This window comes from Drosophila rhopaloa, unplaced genomic scaffold (genome assembly GCF_018152115.1).
Source record: "Drosophila rhopaloa isolate 14029-0021.01 unplaced genomic scaffold, ASM1815211v1 contig_2, whole genome shotgun sequence".
In the NCBI taxonomy this organism is placed as follows: Eukaryota; Metazoa; Arthropoda; class Insecta; order Diptera; family Drosophilidae; genus Drosophila; species Drosophila rhopaloa.
Genome location: NW_025335083.1, coordinates 21,116,199 through 21,134,539, shown reverse-complemented (window position 1 = coordinate 21,134,539; position 18,341 = coordinate 21,116,199). Strand labels below are relative to the sequence as shown.

Genomic DNA, 18,341 nt, shown 5'->3' with positions numbered 1-18,341 from the left:
CCCTTTACAGAAATTTGGGCAATATGCGCGCTAAGCCATTCTATTAACCGTCAATGCAAAAGCTTGTATTGTCAGAATGTTTAATTAAAATAAAACTTAATATAAAATGCCCATTCACGACATTAACCGAATGAAAACAGGGCAATTTTTGATGCAATTTCTTTTTTAATTAACACAGCTCTTGCAGAGTTGATGCCAACACCCACGCTGCCTAATTAGTAATTTACAAAATTGCGTAAAAATTTTTAAAGTACATTTTTAATTCATAAAATTTTTTATTATAATTTTATTTTTTTTATTATATTTATTTCTTTAGAAAAATATCGATATAGATTGTAAGGCACTAAGGCAACCCTTAACTATCGGCTAATGCTCCATCGCTAGGTGTGCCCGCAGTTGTAAATTAGCAAAAATTTTATAGAAAATAGTTCGGCCTGCGATTGTAGTTTGTAATTGTTCAATAAAAAATGGGCAGTAAATTTTTCAATAAGCTTTTGCTGATTGCCGGATTTGCCAGCTTGGCTCACGCCGCATTTTCGGCTGCCCACCGTAAGTTTCTGACTAACAATTTGTAAATAAACTTTGGACCGCTATTGAAGGTGCTAAATTTATTCCACAGATCGCACTTATTTGAGGCTGACGGAACAGGAATGGACTAGCCTTCCCTTAGATGTGAGTATTTACTAGTTTAAGGTATTACTGTGGTTAACTAATGCATCGTTTCCCTTGACAATCATCAGATTATCCTGCAGACCGTCATCAGTTTGGTGATTGTGATCTACAATATCATCGAGGTAGTGGGCAACTTCAAGGAAATTCGCGCCACCGTGGATATGCAGCAGAAAACGTGGGACACCTTGGGCAACTTTCCATCGTTTTATTCATTTAATCACCGCGGTCGTGCCTTGAACCCTGGCTACACGCCTCCGGAATAAGAGGTCATTCTTTCAAGTTCTGCTCTTCTTTTATTTATAGTCTCCACAAGTTACAAGATAAATAACGCTAAAGAACAACCAATTTGAAATCATTAGAGGATTGTAAATAATCCTGTGGCATGCATTTTTTTTGTGTAAATTCAGAAAGTTAGCACATAAATAACGCTCAAGATTGGCCATATTCCGTAACCCACTTTGGAATTTTTTAAGGATGTTGAGGAACTTCTGGCCTGTAGCAATGCCATTGCTTTGGTTTCTAGCTCATATCCTGCTCTCAACTCTTTTCCAGGACTATTATTACAGGCTTGACCGTGACAAATGCGGCAACTATCATGGTGGTTACTCCTTAATAGGCATTCATAGTACAGCTCCGGATTAGAACGGCATCCTCTTACGATCTGCTTGCTGTGGGTGTCGAAATACTCCAAGCAGGCTTCTTTTAAGTCCTCTGGTTCGTTTGCTTGAACGGGGCAAGGTATAGCAGTTTGTCCACTAGATATCTCCTCACAATCCTGCACTCCTTCACACTGATGACACCAGAGACGCTCCTCCGGAAAGGCTCCTTTATTGCAGAAGCTTCCTAGGCATGAACGACAGTTGGCTGCATTTTCTGAAGTACAGTTGAAATCGGCTTTTTGACAACCTCTCGAGGTGGTACCGTTTTTATAGGAAACCGTGAGACAAGAAGTTGCTGGCTCAACACATTCCTCGATGAATATTTCCCCTGGTCTCTCCCAGTTTGCACAGCCTGCTCCAGCTTGATCCGTACTGCATTGATAGCAGCGTGTGAAATCCTTATTATTACATCCATCTTTTTCATCGCATTCGTAGCAGTTGAGGATTCCGGGATTTATGGGTGCAGCTCCACATCCTCTTTGTACACTCCAGTTGGAGTACTCACAGGTGAAGCAGGAGGATGCCTCGGCGGAGCCGCAAGTGGTGTTACTTATGGCTGTCACATTCGTTCTGCAAAGTTCCTGATCCAGAGAGTTGCAGGTCAAACACTTCTGCCGGGTAATGCAGCCAGCATTGCAGTAGTCACTAGTTCTACACTTTTCCAGTTCCTCCTTATAGGGTACCAGATCTGCTGGTATTGTCTGAGAGCAGCCTCTAACCACGCGGCTTAATCTCCGATGGCTAAAGCAGTACTTGTCCTCTTCCTCACCCAACAGAACCTCCTGCTGGCATTCCTCAAACAGCGTCACATTGCACCTGCCGGTGTTCACCTGGAAGAGGTCCATCTTGCAGCCCCTGGCGTCTGCAGAATCGCATGCGGCGCAAACCTGTGTCCAAGCTCCCTGTTCCTCATTGCAGCCATTTATTTCACACAGCTTGGCGGCACTGGACAGCGTGTGATTCTGTTCGGAAACGCAACCTCTGTATGCTTCGGATGAACTTATAACATCCGTGTAGCACTGATCCTCTTCCAAGTGATTGCGACAGGGTTTTGGTTTTGCACCTGGTGCTGCCACGCAATCCTGTCCAGCGCAGTGATGGCACTTGAGGCGCCCCGGGGGATAGACACCGGCATTACACAGGTTCGAGGAACAACTCTTCGAGTAAGTGGCTCCTGTGGTTGGGGTTTCGGCTCCGCACCCACGATATGTAATGGAGTCCACTGAAAGAGGGGAATCAGATTACGTCTGGTTATAAAAATACAATCATTTTGAGATATTACAGAATAAAAAAGTATTTTAAATAATTTTATAGCTTGAATACCTATTTTAAAATATCAGTTAAACTTAACTTATTAAACATCAATGAAATGCAAAATTCATTCTTTGAAAGTACTAACCAGATTTCAATTGAGACTTATATAGGTAAATACTCACCAATGGACATGGCACACGTCAGCTGCGTCGGGCATTCCACGTAGGGAAGAACTCCCACCTCTCCGAGGGTCTGGGAACATTCCGGCAGGGCAATGGAATCACATTTATAGCATACAATAGCAGTACTACGGCCTATTATTGGAAACCCCTTCAAAGCTTAGCTACGCATTATTTCTGGGAGAAATGGCAATTGTCTCACCTGTTAACAGGACGATCAGGAGAAGAAGGATTAGATGACGAGGCGTCTGCAGTCCAAGCATTTTGACAGCTCATAAAGAATGTAAACTAAAATTGCACCTTTGTTTTCCCATTGAAATCCATAATCTGTTTATGACTTATCAGACAATATAACAAAGAGTTGATATAGTTGAAATGGTGATAAGGATAAGCTAGAAAAAGTCCATTTCCAAAAGAGGGTTATAGTCAACTTAATAATTTTAATTATTTAAGTATTTGCCTTTTAATGGATTTCAAAATAAAATACTTTATCTCATTTACTTAAGGATTACTCATAAAAAAAGTATCTTGAACGGGTCATAACATCGGAATGTGTACCAAAATATGCAATCGTTTGATAATATAATAATTGGAGCACATTTTGTGCTGAACCTTTCCCACACATCAGTTGTACGGGTATATTTACCTCGGCTTTTTTCAAGCATATGCATAATGACCAAAAATGACATAACCATAATATGGTCTGTGCCTTGACCCCATTATCGGAGTGTCCCATCGGTTCCATCGAAAGGTTCACATCATCAATAATTTAGGGGCTCGCATTTGTTGCAGGATTGTCGGGAGCGACTCAAATGCGTGGGTCAAGGGTTCCGCGACCAATGTCTTTCCCCCCTCGATATCGATTTAATTTAGAGACCAGATAATTGCGTGACAATCAGCGGATTCTAGTACACATATGGTATGTCCAGGCGGTTTAATGACCAACGTTCTCAGTTTAGAGCTAAACAACCGCGGGAAAGGTCGGGAAAAGCCAACTCATCGGTAGCGAGTACAGAACAAATATTGCTATTTGCCGAGCTCTTCAGCGCGGGGATAAAACGATAACAAGAGATACAGATCTGATAAGCCCATCCACTCAGCGGGTTCAGTGGAAGATTTATTTCTCCATTAAAGTCATAAGCTCTGCGAAGTTTCAACCGATCAGTAACCACAATGCGGATGCGACTGCTGGTTATCTGGATTTCCATGACTGCTCTACTTCAATGGAGCAGGGCCCAGGAGGACAATATACAAGAGGTCAGCCTAAGTGTAGCCGAAGAAGGTGAACGCCCAGAAAAGAATGAAGAAAGTCCGTCTTTTATGGGCACAACAGATATGCCTGCTGTTGACAAAGAGCCTGTGGAAACGTCCATAATTCAACAAAATATACCATTTGAAGGAGAAATGGAACATCATTCAGGAGAAACAAATATGGACGCAGAGGATAAACCCTCTGAAGGGGCTTCATTGGATGATCCCAAACCAGAAGAGGATAAAAAAGAGCCGGAAAAAGAAGTTACCAGTACTTCTCCGCCACCAGAAACTTCTGAATCAGATAAAGAAACGGAAACATCGGACCATTCAGACCCATCCTCCCAGATACCTACGGTATCTGAAGAACCATCTTTAGAAGCGGATCCCGAAATGCCTAAAAAACCAATGGAGGAATCCCATTCCGCAAACGAAACTGCTGAAATATCAACGGGAGGATCGCCCGACTATCAGGGTGATGGACCTGGTCACCAAGATCACACCACAGCCCCAACCACACCTGGAACCCTAACACCTGCTACGCCCCCAATTCCCAACCCAGTATTCTCTATGTTGAGCTGTTATTCCTGCATGTTCTGCAACAATATAACTAAGGAACTGCCTAAGGCAAACTGCCCACCGATACCGGGGAAAAATAATGGATGCCGTACCATTCTTGTTCGAGATCCTAATGTCACTCCGGATAAAAAGATTTATATAAGTCGAGGCTGCATATCCGAATTAGATACTTTATCTGTCTATTGCGATAAAAATAAGGAACTGTGCCCCACCTGCTACGAAAACCATTGCAATGTTCATAATATGACTCAATTTGAGCAGTCGCTGGGCTCTGCAGCTGCCGCTCATCATCTGGTAGCCCCTCTCCTTATCTGGAGCATCTATTTATTCAGTTGGCAGGTGCTTTATTAAAAACTCCCACCCACGCAATTCTGAGTCATCAAAACAATTAAAAAGTTAATAAAGCTTGGCGCACTTAAAAATCGATATGTGTGACTAATAATGAACATGGCAGATTAGATCGGCAGTCTGTCTAGATAATTTTATTTTATCTATAAAATACATAAGTTTATTAATGTTGATTGGTTTGCTTAGTAATATTTACCGCTTTGCAACTTAAAAATGCATAAAAGCTTTTGTCTTTAAAATACACAGAATATGTGGAACTGGTAAATATATTTTCAAATAAAATATTTACTAATTATCCTTAGCTTGAACAAATTTTAAAAGACATTTGGATTGAAACTGGCTTTCACTTCTGTGTTTTCATCGTAAAATTAGTTATTATTAAATGCTGTATCAAATCTAAATCATACTTTCGAAACACTTACAATTTGATCGTTTCAACGCCATATTAATGAGCTAAACATATTGAAAGTTCAACAATAAGTTTGACAATATAATTAGTAGTATGTAATTTACATAAGTGATGATGTGGACGTCATCATCAATTATTTAGCAATCTTTTAATGGTGAAGGGAAAAGGGATCGACCATTAAATGCATATAACATCCCCTTGAGCTTCAAAAACCATTTTATTTAAATGGATTGGAGTTAACCAGTCCTCTAAAGCGTTTTATTCAATCAGTTGTTGGGAAAACTGAAAGGAAAGCGGAAGAAAAAAAAGGATTTCAAAATTGGGGATAGAACTCTATCGACTAATACAAATGTTGCTGCTCTTTAAGTGTGTTATTTTAGTCACTTTACTCCGGTTTTTAAAAGCCCAGGACCATGATCACAAGGATACTATGAATGTGACTAATAATAAAAACACCATACTCTCAACACATTGGCCTGAAATTGTTAGCCAGGATAACGAAATTAGGAAAATTTCAGTAACTACTGAAGAACCAGGCACCACAACCCTTCTTCCGCCTATACGATGTCTAAAATGTGCATATTGTGGTAAAAATGAAGGAAAAGGTACAAGTAATAAGGGAAAAAAGTTGTGTCCCTTAATACTGGGTGTAGTGCATGGATGCATATCTATTTTCTTCAATTATCCCAACACCGCTGGAGGTCCGGACGGCTTTTTGGTGAGGGGTTGTATTTCCGAATTAGACGATGGAAGTCTCAAGTTCTGCAAGAAAAATGAGAATCTCTGCCACAGGTGTTTCTCTTCTGATTGTAATGATGTGGACTTAACTAAAGATGGGTTGGTTACTGAAGGAAATGAAGGAAAAGGTTCAAGCAATGAGGGAGGAGCCCGAATAATGTCCTCAATATTTTTAGTGATCGCTAGTTTAATTGCTTTGCTTTAACACTTATAAACAGTGCACACTTCTACTTAATGCACAAGTCAAACAAGATGAGCAAAAATAATAATTGCACAAAGGCTACCAATAAAAATGTTTATCAAGACCAATCAAAAGTATAGTTTATATTGTTATATTTTAAGAACATCGGCAGTCCGCCTAGATGAAATTGTTTTACCTCTAAAATATCAATACCAATAAATACCAATATCAATTGACAACTGCCTATGCCAGAATTTAGACAATGTTTGTTAGATTTCTTATAAGTTTTAACCTTAAATAATTTAGGCGTAAATTGTCAAGTATTCCCATGCATTGTTCAATAATCTTACTAGTACTTACATTACCCTGATTACAATGAGGTCCACGGCATTAATTATTCATAACTTTTAATAGTGCAGGGATATGGAATCGGTCTTTAAACGTGCTTAAAAATCCCTTGAGTTTCAGATACAATTTGGAAGCGTGACACTCATTGGATTGGAGTTAGCCATGCACTCAAAGTTTTTACGACCACTGCTTTTAGTTGTAAGCAAGACTCCCAGAAAATCGGAATGAAAAAAGAAATGGAACTGGTACTTAAGTTTACTATTCTTATTGCTTTAGTGCCGTTGTTTAAAGCCCAGCAAAAAGACCAGGAGAAGACATTTACTGTGTCCAATGATCAAAACACAATATTCCCCAGCGAAGGATCTCTTATTGGCTCAACATCTTGGCCAGCAGTTGAAAACCAGGAACACGAAAACAATCAAATTTTGGTGACAACCGAAGAACCAGGCACAACAACCATTTATCCGTCTTTAAGATGCCTTAGCTGTAAATTTTGTTCCCCAAATGAGGGAAAAACAAGAGATAGTAAAGGAAAAAAGTTTTGTCCCATACATCCAGGTGTACTAAATGGTTGCAGCTCTATTTATTTCAATTTTTCCAGCAGTGCTGGCGGTCCAGAAGGCTATATCATAAGGAGTTGCATTTCCGATCTAAGCGAGGGCGATCACAACTATTGTAAGATAAATGAGAGGGTCTGCCACAAGTGTTACTCCGATGATTGCAATTATCTGGACATCACCACAAATGGGTTGGTGACTGGAGGAGGAGCTCGAATAATGGTCTCAATGTTCCTAGTAATCCCTAGTTTGATCGGTTGGATTTTAGGTATTGTGTAATTAGGTGAAAAGTCTTTAAGGCTTTTATATAAAAGTTGTTTACAAATTACTCAAAAGGCACTTCAATTATTAAATTTTCTGTCTTTTGCTCCCAAATCTTATTCCCTTTCGCTTAAGAATTTAAAATATTTTATTTAATTTTAATCTTTTTTGTAATTATCTAAAATTAAATTATCTTTTTAAGTGTAGAAATAATTAAAAAATATTTGTTACCAAAGTAGAGAAAACAGTTGCGATTGATTTAGAAAAAGTGGTTTGTGGTTAATATGATGTAAATTATAAGCAAATAAATGCCATTAAGAAAAGTAAAAATTAATTGACTTAAGTTTTTTCCACCATTTGATTCCAAAGACTTTTGTAAAGAATTTTTATTAGAGTCTGTATATATGCATTTTTATAGACAGAAAACAATGCGCATTAATATTAATAATTATTTTGATAAGCTGTTATCATAATCTGATAATGTTTTTTGCCATTTTGATAAGCTCTAACAGTTTTTACCAATCTTGTACCGACAACACCGTCTGAAAAAAGGATTTGACCTTTTTAATAATTTCAGAACTGTAAGAAGCCTTAAAAATATTTATATTTACATATTTTTTTATTTTGGAAATAAAAGTATTCCTAATTAGTTAGAAATTATGATTTCTTTTGGTCTGTTGCTCTACATAAGCCAGCATTAGTCATGGACCCAGCGACCTGATAACTTGAATAGATAAGGCTAGTATCTCTGAGGTTCCAGGCTTAAAGGGCACTGCGAAGGGTTAGCATGAGGGCCATCAGCAGACCGACCACTCCCATCTGGCTGAGGGAGGAGGCTCCGTTGAGTTTATTCTTGTTGCACCCGGACTCTGAGCACGTTGTGCACTGATAGTCCTTTATTCCGGCATCGCACTGGTACTGCATCAATTGACTAGCGGCGCTAAAACAGTCTCGCACCGCAAGGTTATCTGCAAAAAAAAAGGGTTACAAATATAATATAATATTTCGGAAGGAATATAAGGTTAGAAACAAACATATAAAGGTTTAGCTACACTTATTCGAAAAAAATAATAAGTCAAGAAAGAAGTATTAATTTTTGTTTGTAATAAAAGTTCAGCATTTGGAAAAAAATTAGAATCGTAAATGAAAATGTAAAGGGATTATGTTAATGTCGGATTAAATGTGAAATCAAATCCGATTTTAAAGAACTTATAATAATTTTTTTTTTCTTAAAGACATAACTAATTATGATTAAATGATTGAAATTCCTGTTCAATCAAAGATTGATTTCCAGCAATCAAGTCTTCATAATTAAGTTGACGTATAATCCAACTTCTAGTCAGTAGTATTAGTAGTTTGATTGGGGGGAACTTACTCCAGACTCCACTAAAGCATTTTTCGCTGGGGCAGGTGACAAAGGTCTCATTAGCCGGTGCATTTGGAGTCCAGCAGCCATCAATCTGATTGGAGATGCAGGCGATGCACTTGAAAGCCTCGGCGGCCACATTGCAATTAGATGTCGTGCAGGATGTGCATGAATTGGCCTCGGTGCACTCTCCTTCCAAACTGCTCAAACATCCTCGCTTGACCGTGGCGCCGAAAGTTATTGTGTAGCAGCCGATCGCCTGTTGGTAGGTTACCAAGCCGCAGGGTGACCCCTGGGTCGCATTCTGCTGGCTCGAACAGTTTTCGCAAACCATACAGGATCCGGCATCCCTCTGGTACGCCACATTGTTGCAGAAGTCCGAATCGCAGAGAAGGCAACTGGAATCGGTGCTATCGACCTCGCACTTGATCGCCGTGGTGGCCGAAGTGCAGCCACGGGTCATGTTGGTCGCAGACGTTCCCGTTGTGAAGCACTGGGCATCGGTTTGGCTACATCCAATGACCGTCGAGTCAGTTTCGCATTCGGTTCCGGTACAGTTATAACACTGCCGCCGGTTGGCGGGGAAGACTCCCTTATTGCACAGCGACGACGTGCAGGAGAGGCACTTGGTGTCCGCCACTCCATCGGCACAAGCGGGGCCACACTGACGGGTCACCGTCTGGTTGTCATTCACCTGGTTCACACAGACTTCGCCGGCGGCGCACACTGCATTGTACTTCGCCTCCGTCACATTGGTCTGAGCACACTCCGCCAGGCCGAGGCACTGCTGGCACAGCAAATTCGAATTGCATTTTTCACCGTCGCAGGACGAGCAAGTGGGTTCGGAGCAGTTCGGTGTAGCGTCCAAGCAGCCACGCTTTAGGACGCCGTTACGATCTGAAAAGGACACAATCAATACAGCAATACAGTATAGATCAATAAAATCCAAGGCTTCCTAGTAATTTCTATCAGGACAACTTTCAATTTGTATGGCAGCTTACCAATTGTTATTATTAAAATAATAAATAAAGCATTTATCCAAATGGAAATGGGAAAGTATATTAAAGTATCGTAGTTTTGCATTCGTAAATAAATATACTTGGTGTGTTAGGTCTACAGATAAACCACACAATTGTGGTGGTGATATATGTGTAATATCATAAATAACAAGGGTATAAATATTGATATTAATAAGCCACACACTGTGAAACAATAAAGTAATAATAATAAAAGAAAGAGCCAAAGTATCTAAGAAAGATAAGCTATGCACTTTGTAACGGTTTAATCGTTACGAAAATTATATAATCATAAGTAAATAATAATATTTATATTTAAACAAAAAATTACACATTTCGGTTTCCCCAACATTTTCTCGCTTTAAAAAAAATGTGAAAAAGAGAACCGCTTTCTTAACATTTATCGTAACCCAGTTTTTTATAATCTAATTACAAAATATTTGAACAGTTTAAGTCAACATTGAAGTTTTAATAAAGGGAGAAGCACAACAGAAGCTAACTGGATAAAAAATACTTGAATGAATCACCAAATCATAAATATTTGTGCCGTTGAAAATCAATAAGTTGGTATTGAAATTCTCTGAAACGCAGTGATCCTTAAGCGTTATCAATAGAGATAATCGCTTATCGCTTAAAGCTGCCCAGTTTGATAAGAGAGTCCGGCAGCATTTACCTTTGTCTAAGAATATGAAATGGTCGGGCATGACTCATAGAAACTCACCTGTGCTGGTATAGCAATTACCAGTGCAATTGAAAGTTTCAATACCCTCGGCACTGGGGTTCAATAGGCAATTTCCATCTGATCCCGTTGAGGTGCAGTTGTAGCATACTGCGTTAAATGAAGAGGAAAATTAGTTGGAAAACTTGTAGGGAAATGGCCAGTTTACTTGTTGCCATAGTGCTGTCCAGCTGGCCGACAATGAGGGCTGCTATCAAAACGACACACAGGTTATATCCTCTCATGGCTGTCGTTTTTTATATTTAATAGCTCAAATTAAGCTTCTGACTGGTTCGTTCGACCACCGTGGGTTAACTGGCTTCGTCGCTGTCTGGCAAATTTTTTTTTACCCCCATTCACCTAATCAATTTCACCTAAACTCAGTTGCAAACGAACGAAGCTCTCTGTTTGCAATGCTTATCTATATTATATATTCTCTTTTTGCTGATAGCTTCAATAGGCTGGTGTGTTATTAGGTGTACATAGGTGTGCTATCGCATCTATACACGCGATGGTACTTACCATAACCAAGTTTTCATTTGCACTTCCTATAGTTTCGAGCTTTTCGGTAAACAATTTTTAAGAAAGTTTAAAAGTTAACCCATTGCTGACGAAATTTAAAGATTTATTAAAAAAAACAAAGTAACTAAAACTCCACTTAATTTTTTTTAATCAAAGGTCTTAGTTATCTAATGGAAGTAAGTAGTAAGTATTTTTAAGATAACTTAATCTGCAAAAGAAATATATAAAGTTTAATAATGGCCTACTTTTCTTAACTTAAAAATACATTTGCCTGTTTCTTTAACATTAATTGTCAGTTTTTTAAAATTTCTGTGGGGCACAAAAAGCTGTTAACTGGTTTGTGCATTGACTACTCTGACTTAAACCCAGAACAAAAAAAGCTTTGTAGAACCTAAACTAAACTCTTAATTTTTTATTAAACCAATTTATTTGCAGGCCTTTAAAAGTGTCAAAAATCAGATTCATTCTTTATGAGTTGCAACTATGTAAAATATGTGTACTATTTTCTGTTGGAACTATAGGTGCTTTATCACTGGTGTTCACATTTTTTAACCATCTCAATTACTTTATTTCTAAATATTAGCAAATTTTTTTTGAGTAAATATTAACTTCTTTGGATGTTAATTCCACACGGGCTGGTGTGACTTTATTTTTATTCCTGGTATCTAATCTATGTAATTAAATGAATTTATCTTCAAATTAATTAATTAATTTTCCGTTAAGAATATCTTTAAAGTAATGTTCTGCTTATAATTAAACATAAATATGTTTAAGTAGTTAATGTAATGAAATGTAAAAATTTTTTACATTTTCAGCAAGAATTCTAGAGAACTATAAAGTTACGCTTATCGTGCTTAACGAATTTGGTATTATATGTAGGAAATCTTCACCCCACAATTTAGTACCTTTCAGAACATTTCGGAGAACATGCGGAGACGGTGCTCAAGTCTCTTAGGTTCGTCATCAAGCCAAGTCCTCCCTGATTAACGCCCTCTTCCGACTGTCGATGAAGGATGTGGTGGCCAATCTGGCCACTGGCCTAGAGACCAAGGTCACCAAGGGAGGAACTAACTTCAGCGTGGGCCAGCGCCAGTTGGTCTGCTTGGCTCGGGCCATTCTGCGCGAGAATAGAATCCTTGTGATGGACGAGGCCACGGCCACGGTCTGGGATCCCCAGACGGACAGCCTCATCCAGGCAACCATTCGGAACAAGTTCAAGGAGTGCACTGTCCTGACGATTGCCCATCGACTGCACTCCATCATGGATTCCGACAAGGTACTGGTTATGGACGCTGGACGCGCTGTGGAGTTTGGGTCGCCCTATGAGCTCCTGACCGTGGCGGATTCCAAGGTGTTCCACGGCATGGTCATGCTACCTACGAGGGTTTTGAGGTTTTGAGTTGTATCACATTTTCTTGAGCCACTAACCAAATTTTAATTTCAGGCCTTCGAAAGCGGCCAAAACCGGAATCTTTCTTTATGATTTGCATCTATGGAAATATTTTTTCGTTGATTTCTGTTGACATTGAAAGTTCTAGGATTACGTCATCACTGGTGCTGCTAATTCAGAAAAGTTGTTCTTAAAATTAGCTTTTTAGTTATAGTTAATTTACAAATATGATTACTTTTATCCTTTTATGAGTACAAATAGGGATATAAAGCCTTTTAATTCCACACGTGATGGTGTCTAGCATCTTTTTTTTTTCTTGTGTCTTATCATTTTAAACGAACTTAAGTCGAGACAAAAGTTTCCCATGAGATAAACTTTAAACTAATGTTCTGTTTATGATTAAGGTGGTTTAAGTTTCCAAAAAATAGAAGATACCTTTAGGTATACTTTACTGCATGTATGTGGCCCCTTTAAATATACCTTGTCGGCTTAATCTTAATATTCAACATGTATAACATTACTTTCATAGCTATAAAATAGCTCTTATCTCACATATCAGAGGCGAATTTTTCATATCAGCCGGTAGTCTCCACGCGACAAGTTAGTATCTTTCAGAAGTTTAAGGTGCGCGGACATAAAACTTTTTAATTTTTTGCACCAAAAATAAGGAGAGCCGTTCTAATTAAAAATATATTTTAATAAACTCATTACAACTACGCTTTCAATTGCTGGTTATTGTTTCACTACTAGCAAATCCTGATAAGATAAAACACCTTCACAAAGTTTGGAAATTCTGACTTTCATTTTATTTTACCGAGTCTATTGACCTACATTTTCGGTGCGGTTGGATGTACTCTAGAAATTTATTTAAAAATCACAAGGTATTCAAATTGTGACCCGAAATTTAATTAAATATGATCATGATTTTATAAAGCGAAAAGCAGAAACCGCTCCATATTTAAATAGAGTTTTTTGTTTTATTTATTAACTGTGTGGGAAAGAATAATGTTGTCTTACAAAAAATGTAATGCTCCTTTGTGAACTTAACTAATCGTTGTAGTTAACTTGAATTTAACTTGTTGTTCACTTATTTTTCAGTTTCTAGCTGGTGTGTAATATGCAGTCGGTAAAGACTGAAGATCTCCCAGAGAATCCTCGAGAGCGATCAAATTGTATTACGTCATTATGGTTTTGGTATAAATAATTTACAGAATTACGTTAAATGTTTGAAGTAATTTAATAATACCTATAATTACACAGGTATACCATGCCCATATTTTTTAAAGGGTCTAAAGATTCATTGGGTACAAAGGACCTTTACAGACCCTTGAAGGAGCATAAGTCAGGTATGATTAAGTACATTTTCTGTAAGCCCGAACTTTGGATTAAGCAATCTAGTTTCAAAGCTATGAAGTTGTTTTAAATTAAATGTCCTAACTTGTGCAACTTTTTCAGATACTCTCGGCAACAAATTGTGCGCCTCGTGGGAGCAAGAATTGAGAAATCCCAATGGAAAGCCGAACCTTCTAAGGGCCCTGCTGCGGGTTTTTGGCTGGCAAATGGGATTCCCCGGTCTGGCAATTTTGGTTGAGGAGCTGGGTCTGAGAACTTTCCTGCCGATCTTCTTGGTGAAGTTTATTTCGTATTTCACAAACAACTCAGAATCCGTTGAGATGGGCTATTTTTATGCGGGCTTACTGACACTAAGTATTGCCCTCAGTGTGATGATCATAACTCCTGCCATGTTTGACGTCCATCATGTGTGTGGGTTTGCTAAATCTTATTTGTGTGGTTTACGACTGAAGTGTTCTCTGCAGGCTTTAAGATGCGGGTCGCCTTGAGCAGCATGATCTACCGGAAGTCCCTTCGACTGAGCAAGAGGGCACTGGGCGACACCATGTCCGGACATGTGGTCAACCTAATCTCCAACGACGTCTCCCGCCTGGACGATGGAATCTTCTACTTGCACTATCTTTTGGTGGGGCCATTGGAAGCTCTGCTGGTTACCTACTTGATGTACCAGAAGGTAAGCAAATCAGTAGATTCTATAACTATTTAAGTCCTAATCCTTCTGCAGATTGGAATCGCAGCCGTGTTCGGCGTGATCTTCATGGTGCTCTTCATACCCCTGCAGATGTATCTAGGCACAAAGACCTCAGAGCTGCAGCTGAAGGCCTCTGAAAGAACTGACAACCGGATGCGGATGGTGAATGAGATCATCTCCGGCATCCAAGTGCTGAAGATGTACGCCTGGGAACGGCCCTTCGAGAAGATGGTGGCTTTCGCGCGACAGAAGGAGGTCAATGCTATTCGCCAGGGACAGTACATTAAAGGCTTCCGCTTTGCCAGCAGAGTCATCCTCCCGCGCATTTCCATATTCCTGAGTTTGGTTGGCTACGTGATCCTGGGACAGTTTCTCACGCCGGAAGTGGCCTTTCTGATCACCGCCTTCTACAACATACTTCAAGCCTCCATGACCATATTTTTTTCTATGGCCATCATCCAAACAGCCCAAATCCTGGCATCAATCGACCGTGTACAGAAGTTTATGCAATCCGAGGAGGTAAATGAGACGGATAAGGGTGAAAAGCTACCGAAATATTCCGTCATTGCTGAAGAGGAAAGTATTTTACCTCCATCCCCCTCCGTCATTTATCAAGAGACCAGTTTACCAAAGCCTGGTATCTCTATTACCGGACTCAGGGCCAAATGGGATCGCGATTCGCATGACAATACACTTAGTGGGGTAAGTCTGCAGATTCAGCCCGGGACTATAGTGGCGGTCATGGGTCCCACTGGTTCCGGCAAATCGAGTCTCATCCAGGCCATTCTCGGCGAGCTCAAAGCAGATGCCGGCCAGATAAAGGTTAATGGATCCATGTCTTATGCCCCCCAAGAACCATGGCTCTTTTCCGGCACCGTGCGCCAAAATATTCTTTTCGGTCAGCCCATGGATCATCAGCGGTACGCCAAAGTGGTAGAGAACTGTGCCCTGACGAGGGATTTCGAGCTTCTTCCACTCAAGGACAAAACGATGGTTGGAGAGCGGGGAGCTTCCCTGTCTGGTGGACAGAGGGCAAGGATCAGTTTGGCGAGGGCTGTCTACCGGGAAGCGTCCATCTACTTACTGGACGATCCATTAAGTGCAGTGGACCCCCATGTGGCCCGCCATCTCTTCGAGCAGTGCGTGCGTGGCTTCTTGCGGGGCAGCACCGTAGTTCTGGTTACCCATCAACTGCAGTTCCTGCAGCACGCGGATCAGATTGTGATCTTGGAGAAGGGACAGGCGAGTGCTGTGGGCACCTACGAGTCGCTCCTTAAAACAGACATCGACTTTGTCGCCATACTGGAAGAAGCGGATAAGGAAGATGATCATGAGAAGGAACGACCACGTTCAGACAGCAATGGTAAATCCCCCAACGAAGTGCGTCGCAACAGTGCGAAAAGTGTGCAGTCGAAGATCAATAAGGAGAGCCAGCAATCAGGTAATATCAGTCTGGCATTATACAGGAAGTACTTCCAGGCTGGCGGCGGACTTTTCGCTTTCCTTCTAATGGTGACCTGCTCTGTGCTGGCGCAGGTGGTGGTTTCCTTGGGCGACTACTTCCTGATTTACTGGTAAGTTTTAATCAACTGATAATTTAACAATTCTTATTGTCCTCTTTCTATATTAGGGTCGACAAAAAGCACAATGTTGCTGTCCTAGGAGAACCCCAGAATATGGACTCTGAAATCAAGGATGTAAACATATTTACGCTGATCATAATATTGTCCATTATAATGACCTTATCGTCATCGATCTTGTTGTACAACATCGCCAAGAAAGCTTCTATTCGTTTGCACAACACCATATTCAACCGGATTACGCGCGCTCCAATGTACTTTTTTAGCTTGAATGAACTCGGGAGTATTTTGAATCGGTTTTCCAAGGATATGAGTCAAGTGGACGAGACCCTTCCTCATGTGATAATAGATGTTACCCAGATTTTTTTGTGGCTCGCCGGAATTATAAGCCTCGTGGCCATTGTCAACCCTGTTTTGCTTGCACCAACATTTATTCTGGGAATAATTTTCTATCAGCTGCGAAACTTCTATCTTAAAACCTCAAGGGACTTGAAGCGTATTGAAGCAATAAGTAAGAGCTCATTTAGTTTTGAAATATTCAGTACTGATATCAGTTCAATCTGTGTTTAGCCCGATCTCCAGTATACTCCCATTTGGCTGCCTCCTTAACCGGTCTGTCCACCATCCGTGCCTTCGAAGCTCAGCGCATCCTAGAGGCCGAGTTCGACAACTACCAGGACATGCATAGCTCGGCACGCTTTATGTTCATTAGTACCTCGAACGCCTTTGGTTATTGGATGGACTGCTTATGTGTTATTTACATAGGTATCATTACAATCAGTTTCTTCATCTTTCCCCCAGACAACGGAGGCGCTGTGGGTCTCGCCATAACACAGGTTAATATAGGTTATAGTAGTTTTTAACCGTGACTTGAAAATGCTTCTGTCCTTTTAAGGCCACAGGACTGATGGGAATGGTGCAGTGGGGAATGCGTCAATCCGCCGAGCTGGAGAACACGATAACGGCCGTTGAGCGAGTGGTTGAGTACGAGGGCATTGAGCCGGAGGGAGCATTGGAGTCCCCAGACGAAAAGAAGCCACCTAAGTCGTGGCCAGAGCAAGGAAAGATAGAGTTTGATGAGCTGAGCCTGCGCTACTTGCCGGATCCGAAAGCGGAGACTGTGCTCAAGTCACTTAGTTTCGTCATCAAGCCAAAAGAAAAGGTGGGCATCGTGGGACGCACTGGGGCGGGCAAGTCCTCGCTGATTAACGCCCTCTTCCGACTGTCCTTCAACGATGGAACCGTGCTCATAGACAAGAGGGACACAAGTGAGATGGGTCTGCACGACCTGCGCAGCAAGATCTCCATTATTCCCCAGGAACCCGTTCTGTTCTCTGGCACAATGCGACACAACTTGGATCCCTTCGACGAGTACAGCGATGAGAAGCTGTGGCACTCCTTGGAGGAGGTCAAGATGAAGGATGTGGTGGCCAATCTGGCCACTGGCCTAGAGACCAAGGTCACCGAGGGAGGAACTAACTTCAGCGTGGGCCAGCGCCAGTTGGTCTGCTTGGCTCGGGCCATTCTGCGCGAGAATAGAATCCTTGTGATGGACGAGGCCACGGCCAATGTGGATCCCCAGACGGACAGCCTCATCCAGGCAACCATTCGGAACAAGTTCAAGGAGTGCACTGTCCTGACGATTGCCCATCGACTGCACTCCATCATGGATTCCGACAAGGTACTGGTTATGGACGCTGGACGCGCTGTGGAGTTTGGGTCGCCCTATGAGCTCCTGACCGCGGCGGATTCCAAGGTGTTCCACGGCATGGTCAAGCAGACGGGACATGCCACCTACGAGGATCTGCTGAAAGTCGCACAAAAGGTTCGTGGTGTTTTGAGTTGTACCACATTTTCTTTGACCGCTAACCAAATTTTAATTTCAGGCCTTCGAAAGCGTCCAGAACTGAAATAGTTCTTCATGAGATGAAACTATAGAAATATGTTCTTGTCGTTTTAGATGTCCTACGACTGCTACTCATTACTGCTAGTTCAGAAATGTTGCTCTTCAAATTAGATTTTTACCCATTTTTATTTAAGAATATTTACAAATAGGATTACTTTTATGCTTTTATGAGTACAAATTAACATATTAAGCTCTTTAGTTCCACATGTGCTGGTGTCTAGCGTCTTTTTTATTTCCTGTTATCTAATCTAAGTAATTTGAAGACCAATTTAAGTGTATTATTAAACATTAACATGTGTGGAGTTTTATTTACCTAAAATAAAATATATGGAGTTCAATTAGTAAAAGGCTGAGATTACCGCG

The 18,341-nt window shown here is 40.7% G+C and overlaps 7 protein-coding genes across 7 annotated transcripts; 5 read left to right on the top strand and 2 right to left on the bottom strand.

Moving 5' to 3' along the window:
• The first annotated feature begins 384 nt into the window (after positions 1 to 384).
• LOC108038219 (ER membrane protein complex subunit 5) lies at positions 385 to 1,013 on the top strand. The gene is made up of 3 exons (XM_017114969.2): positions 385 to 549; positions 620 to 672; positions 741 to 1,013. The coding sequence occupies exons 1-3, from the start codon at positions 468 to 470 to the stop codon at positions 933 to 935; spliced, it is 330 nt and encodes a 109-aa protein (XP_016970458.1). The 5' UTR covers positions 385 to 467; the 3' UTR covers positions 936 to 1,013.
• A 60-nt stretch (positions 1,014 to 1,073) lies between these two features.
• LOC108038218 lies at positions 1,074 to 3,058 on the bottom strand. Its single transcript, XM_017114968.2, has 3 exons — positions 2,967 to 3,058; positions 2,768 to 2,899; positions 1,074 to 2,553 (listed from the first exon to the last, which is right to left on the bottom strand). Exons 1-3 carry the CDS (start codon positions 3,025 to 3,027, stop codon positions 1,076 to 1,078), a joined length of 1,671 nt encoding a protein of 556 aa, XP_016970457.2. The 5' UTR covers positions 3,028 to 3,058; the 3' UTR covers positions 1,074 to 1,075.
• Positions 3,059 to 3,761: 703 nt separating this feature from the next.
• LOC108038224 (mucin-7) lies at positions 3,762 to 5,016 on the top strand. The gene has a single exon (XM_017114974.2). The coding sequence runs from the start codon at positions 3,938 to 3,940 to the stop codon at positions 4,943 to 4,945; it is 1,008 nt and encodes a 335-aa protein (XP_016970463.2). The 5' UTR covers positions 3,762 to 3,937; the 3' UTR covers positions 4,946 to 5,016.
• A 1,838-nt stretch (positions 5,017 to 6,854) lies between these two features.
• On the top strand, positions 6,855 to 7,454 carry LOC123037695. Its single transcript, XM_044459404.1, has one exon. The coding sequence runs from the start codon at positions 6,855 to 6,857 to the stop codon at positions 7,452 to 7,454; it is 600 nt and encodes a 199-aa protein (XP_044315339.1).
• A 321-nt stretch (positions 7,455 to 7,775) lies between these two features.
• On the bottom strand, positions 7,776 to 10,864 carry LOC108038223 (variant-specific surface protein VSP4A1). The gene is made up of 4 exons (XM_017114972.2): positions 10,706 to 10,864; positions 10,540 to 10,647; positions 8,812 to 9,699; positions 7,776 to 8,404 (listed from the first exon to the last, which is right to left on the bottom strand). The coding sequence occupies exons 1-4, from the start codon at positions 10,779 to 10,781 to the stop codon at positions 8,199 to 8,201; spliced, it is 1,278 nt and encodes a 425-aa protein (XP_016970461.1). The 5' UTR covers positions 10,782 to 10,864; the 3' UTR covers positions 7,776 to 8,198.
• Positions 10,865 to 11,994: 1,130 nt separating this feature from the next.
• LOC108038215 (probable multidrug resistance-associated protein lethal(2)03659) lies at positions 11,995 to 12,587 on the top strand. The gene is made up of 2 exons (XM_017114965.2): positions 11,995 to 12,450; positions 12,503 to 12,587. Exons 1-2 carry the CDS (start codon positions 12,065 to 12,067, stop codon positions 12,579 to 12,581), a joined length of 465 nt encoding a protein of 154 aa, XP_016970454.2. The 5' UTR covers positions 11,995 to 12,064; the 3' UTR covers positions 12,582 to 12,587.
• A 102-nt stretch (positions 12,588 to 12,689) lies between these two features.
• Positions 12,690 to 18,025, top strand: LOC108038222 (probable multidrug resistance-associated protein lethal(2)03659). The gene is made up of 10 exons (XM_044459622.1): positions 12,690 to 13,329; positions 13,547 to 13,642; positions 13,709 to 13,794; positions 13,904 to 14,212; positions 14,266 to 14,474; positions 14,526 to 16,066; positions 16,123 to 16,583; positions 16,643 to 16,908; positions 16,968 to 17,897; positions 17,959 to 18,025. Exons 2-10 carry the CDS (start codon positions 13,566 to 13,568, stop codon positions 17,980 to 17,982), a joined length of 3,903 nt encoding a protein of 1,300 aa, XP_044315557.1. The 5' UTR covers positions 12,690 to 13,329; positions 13,547 to 13,565; the 3' UTR covers positions 17,983 to 18,025.
• The last annotated feature ends 316 nt before the right edge of the window (positions 18,026 to 18,341 follow it).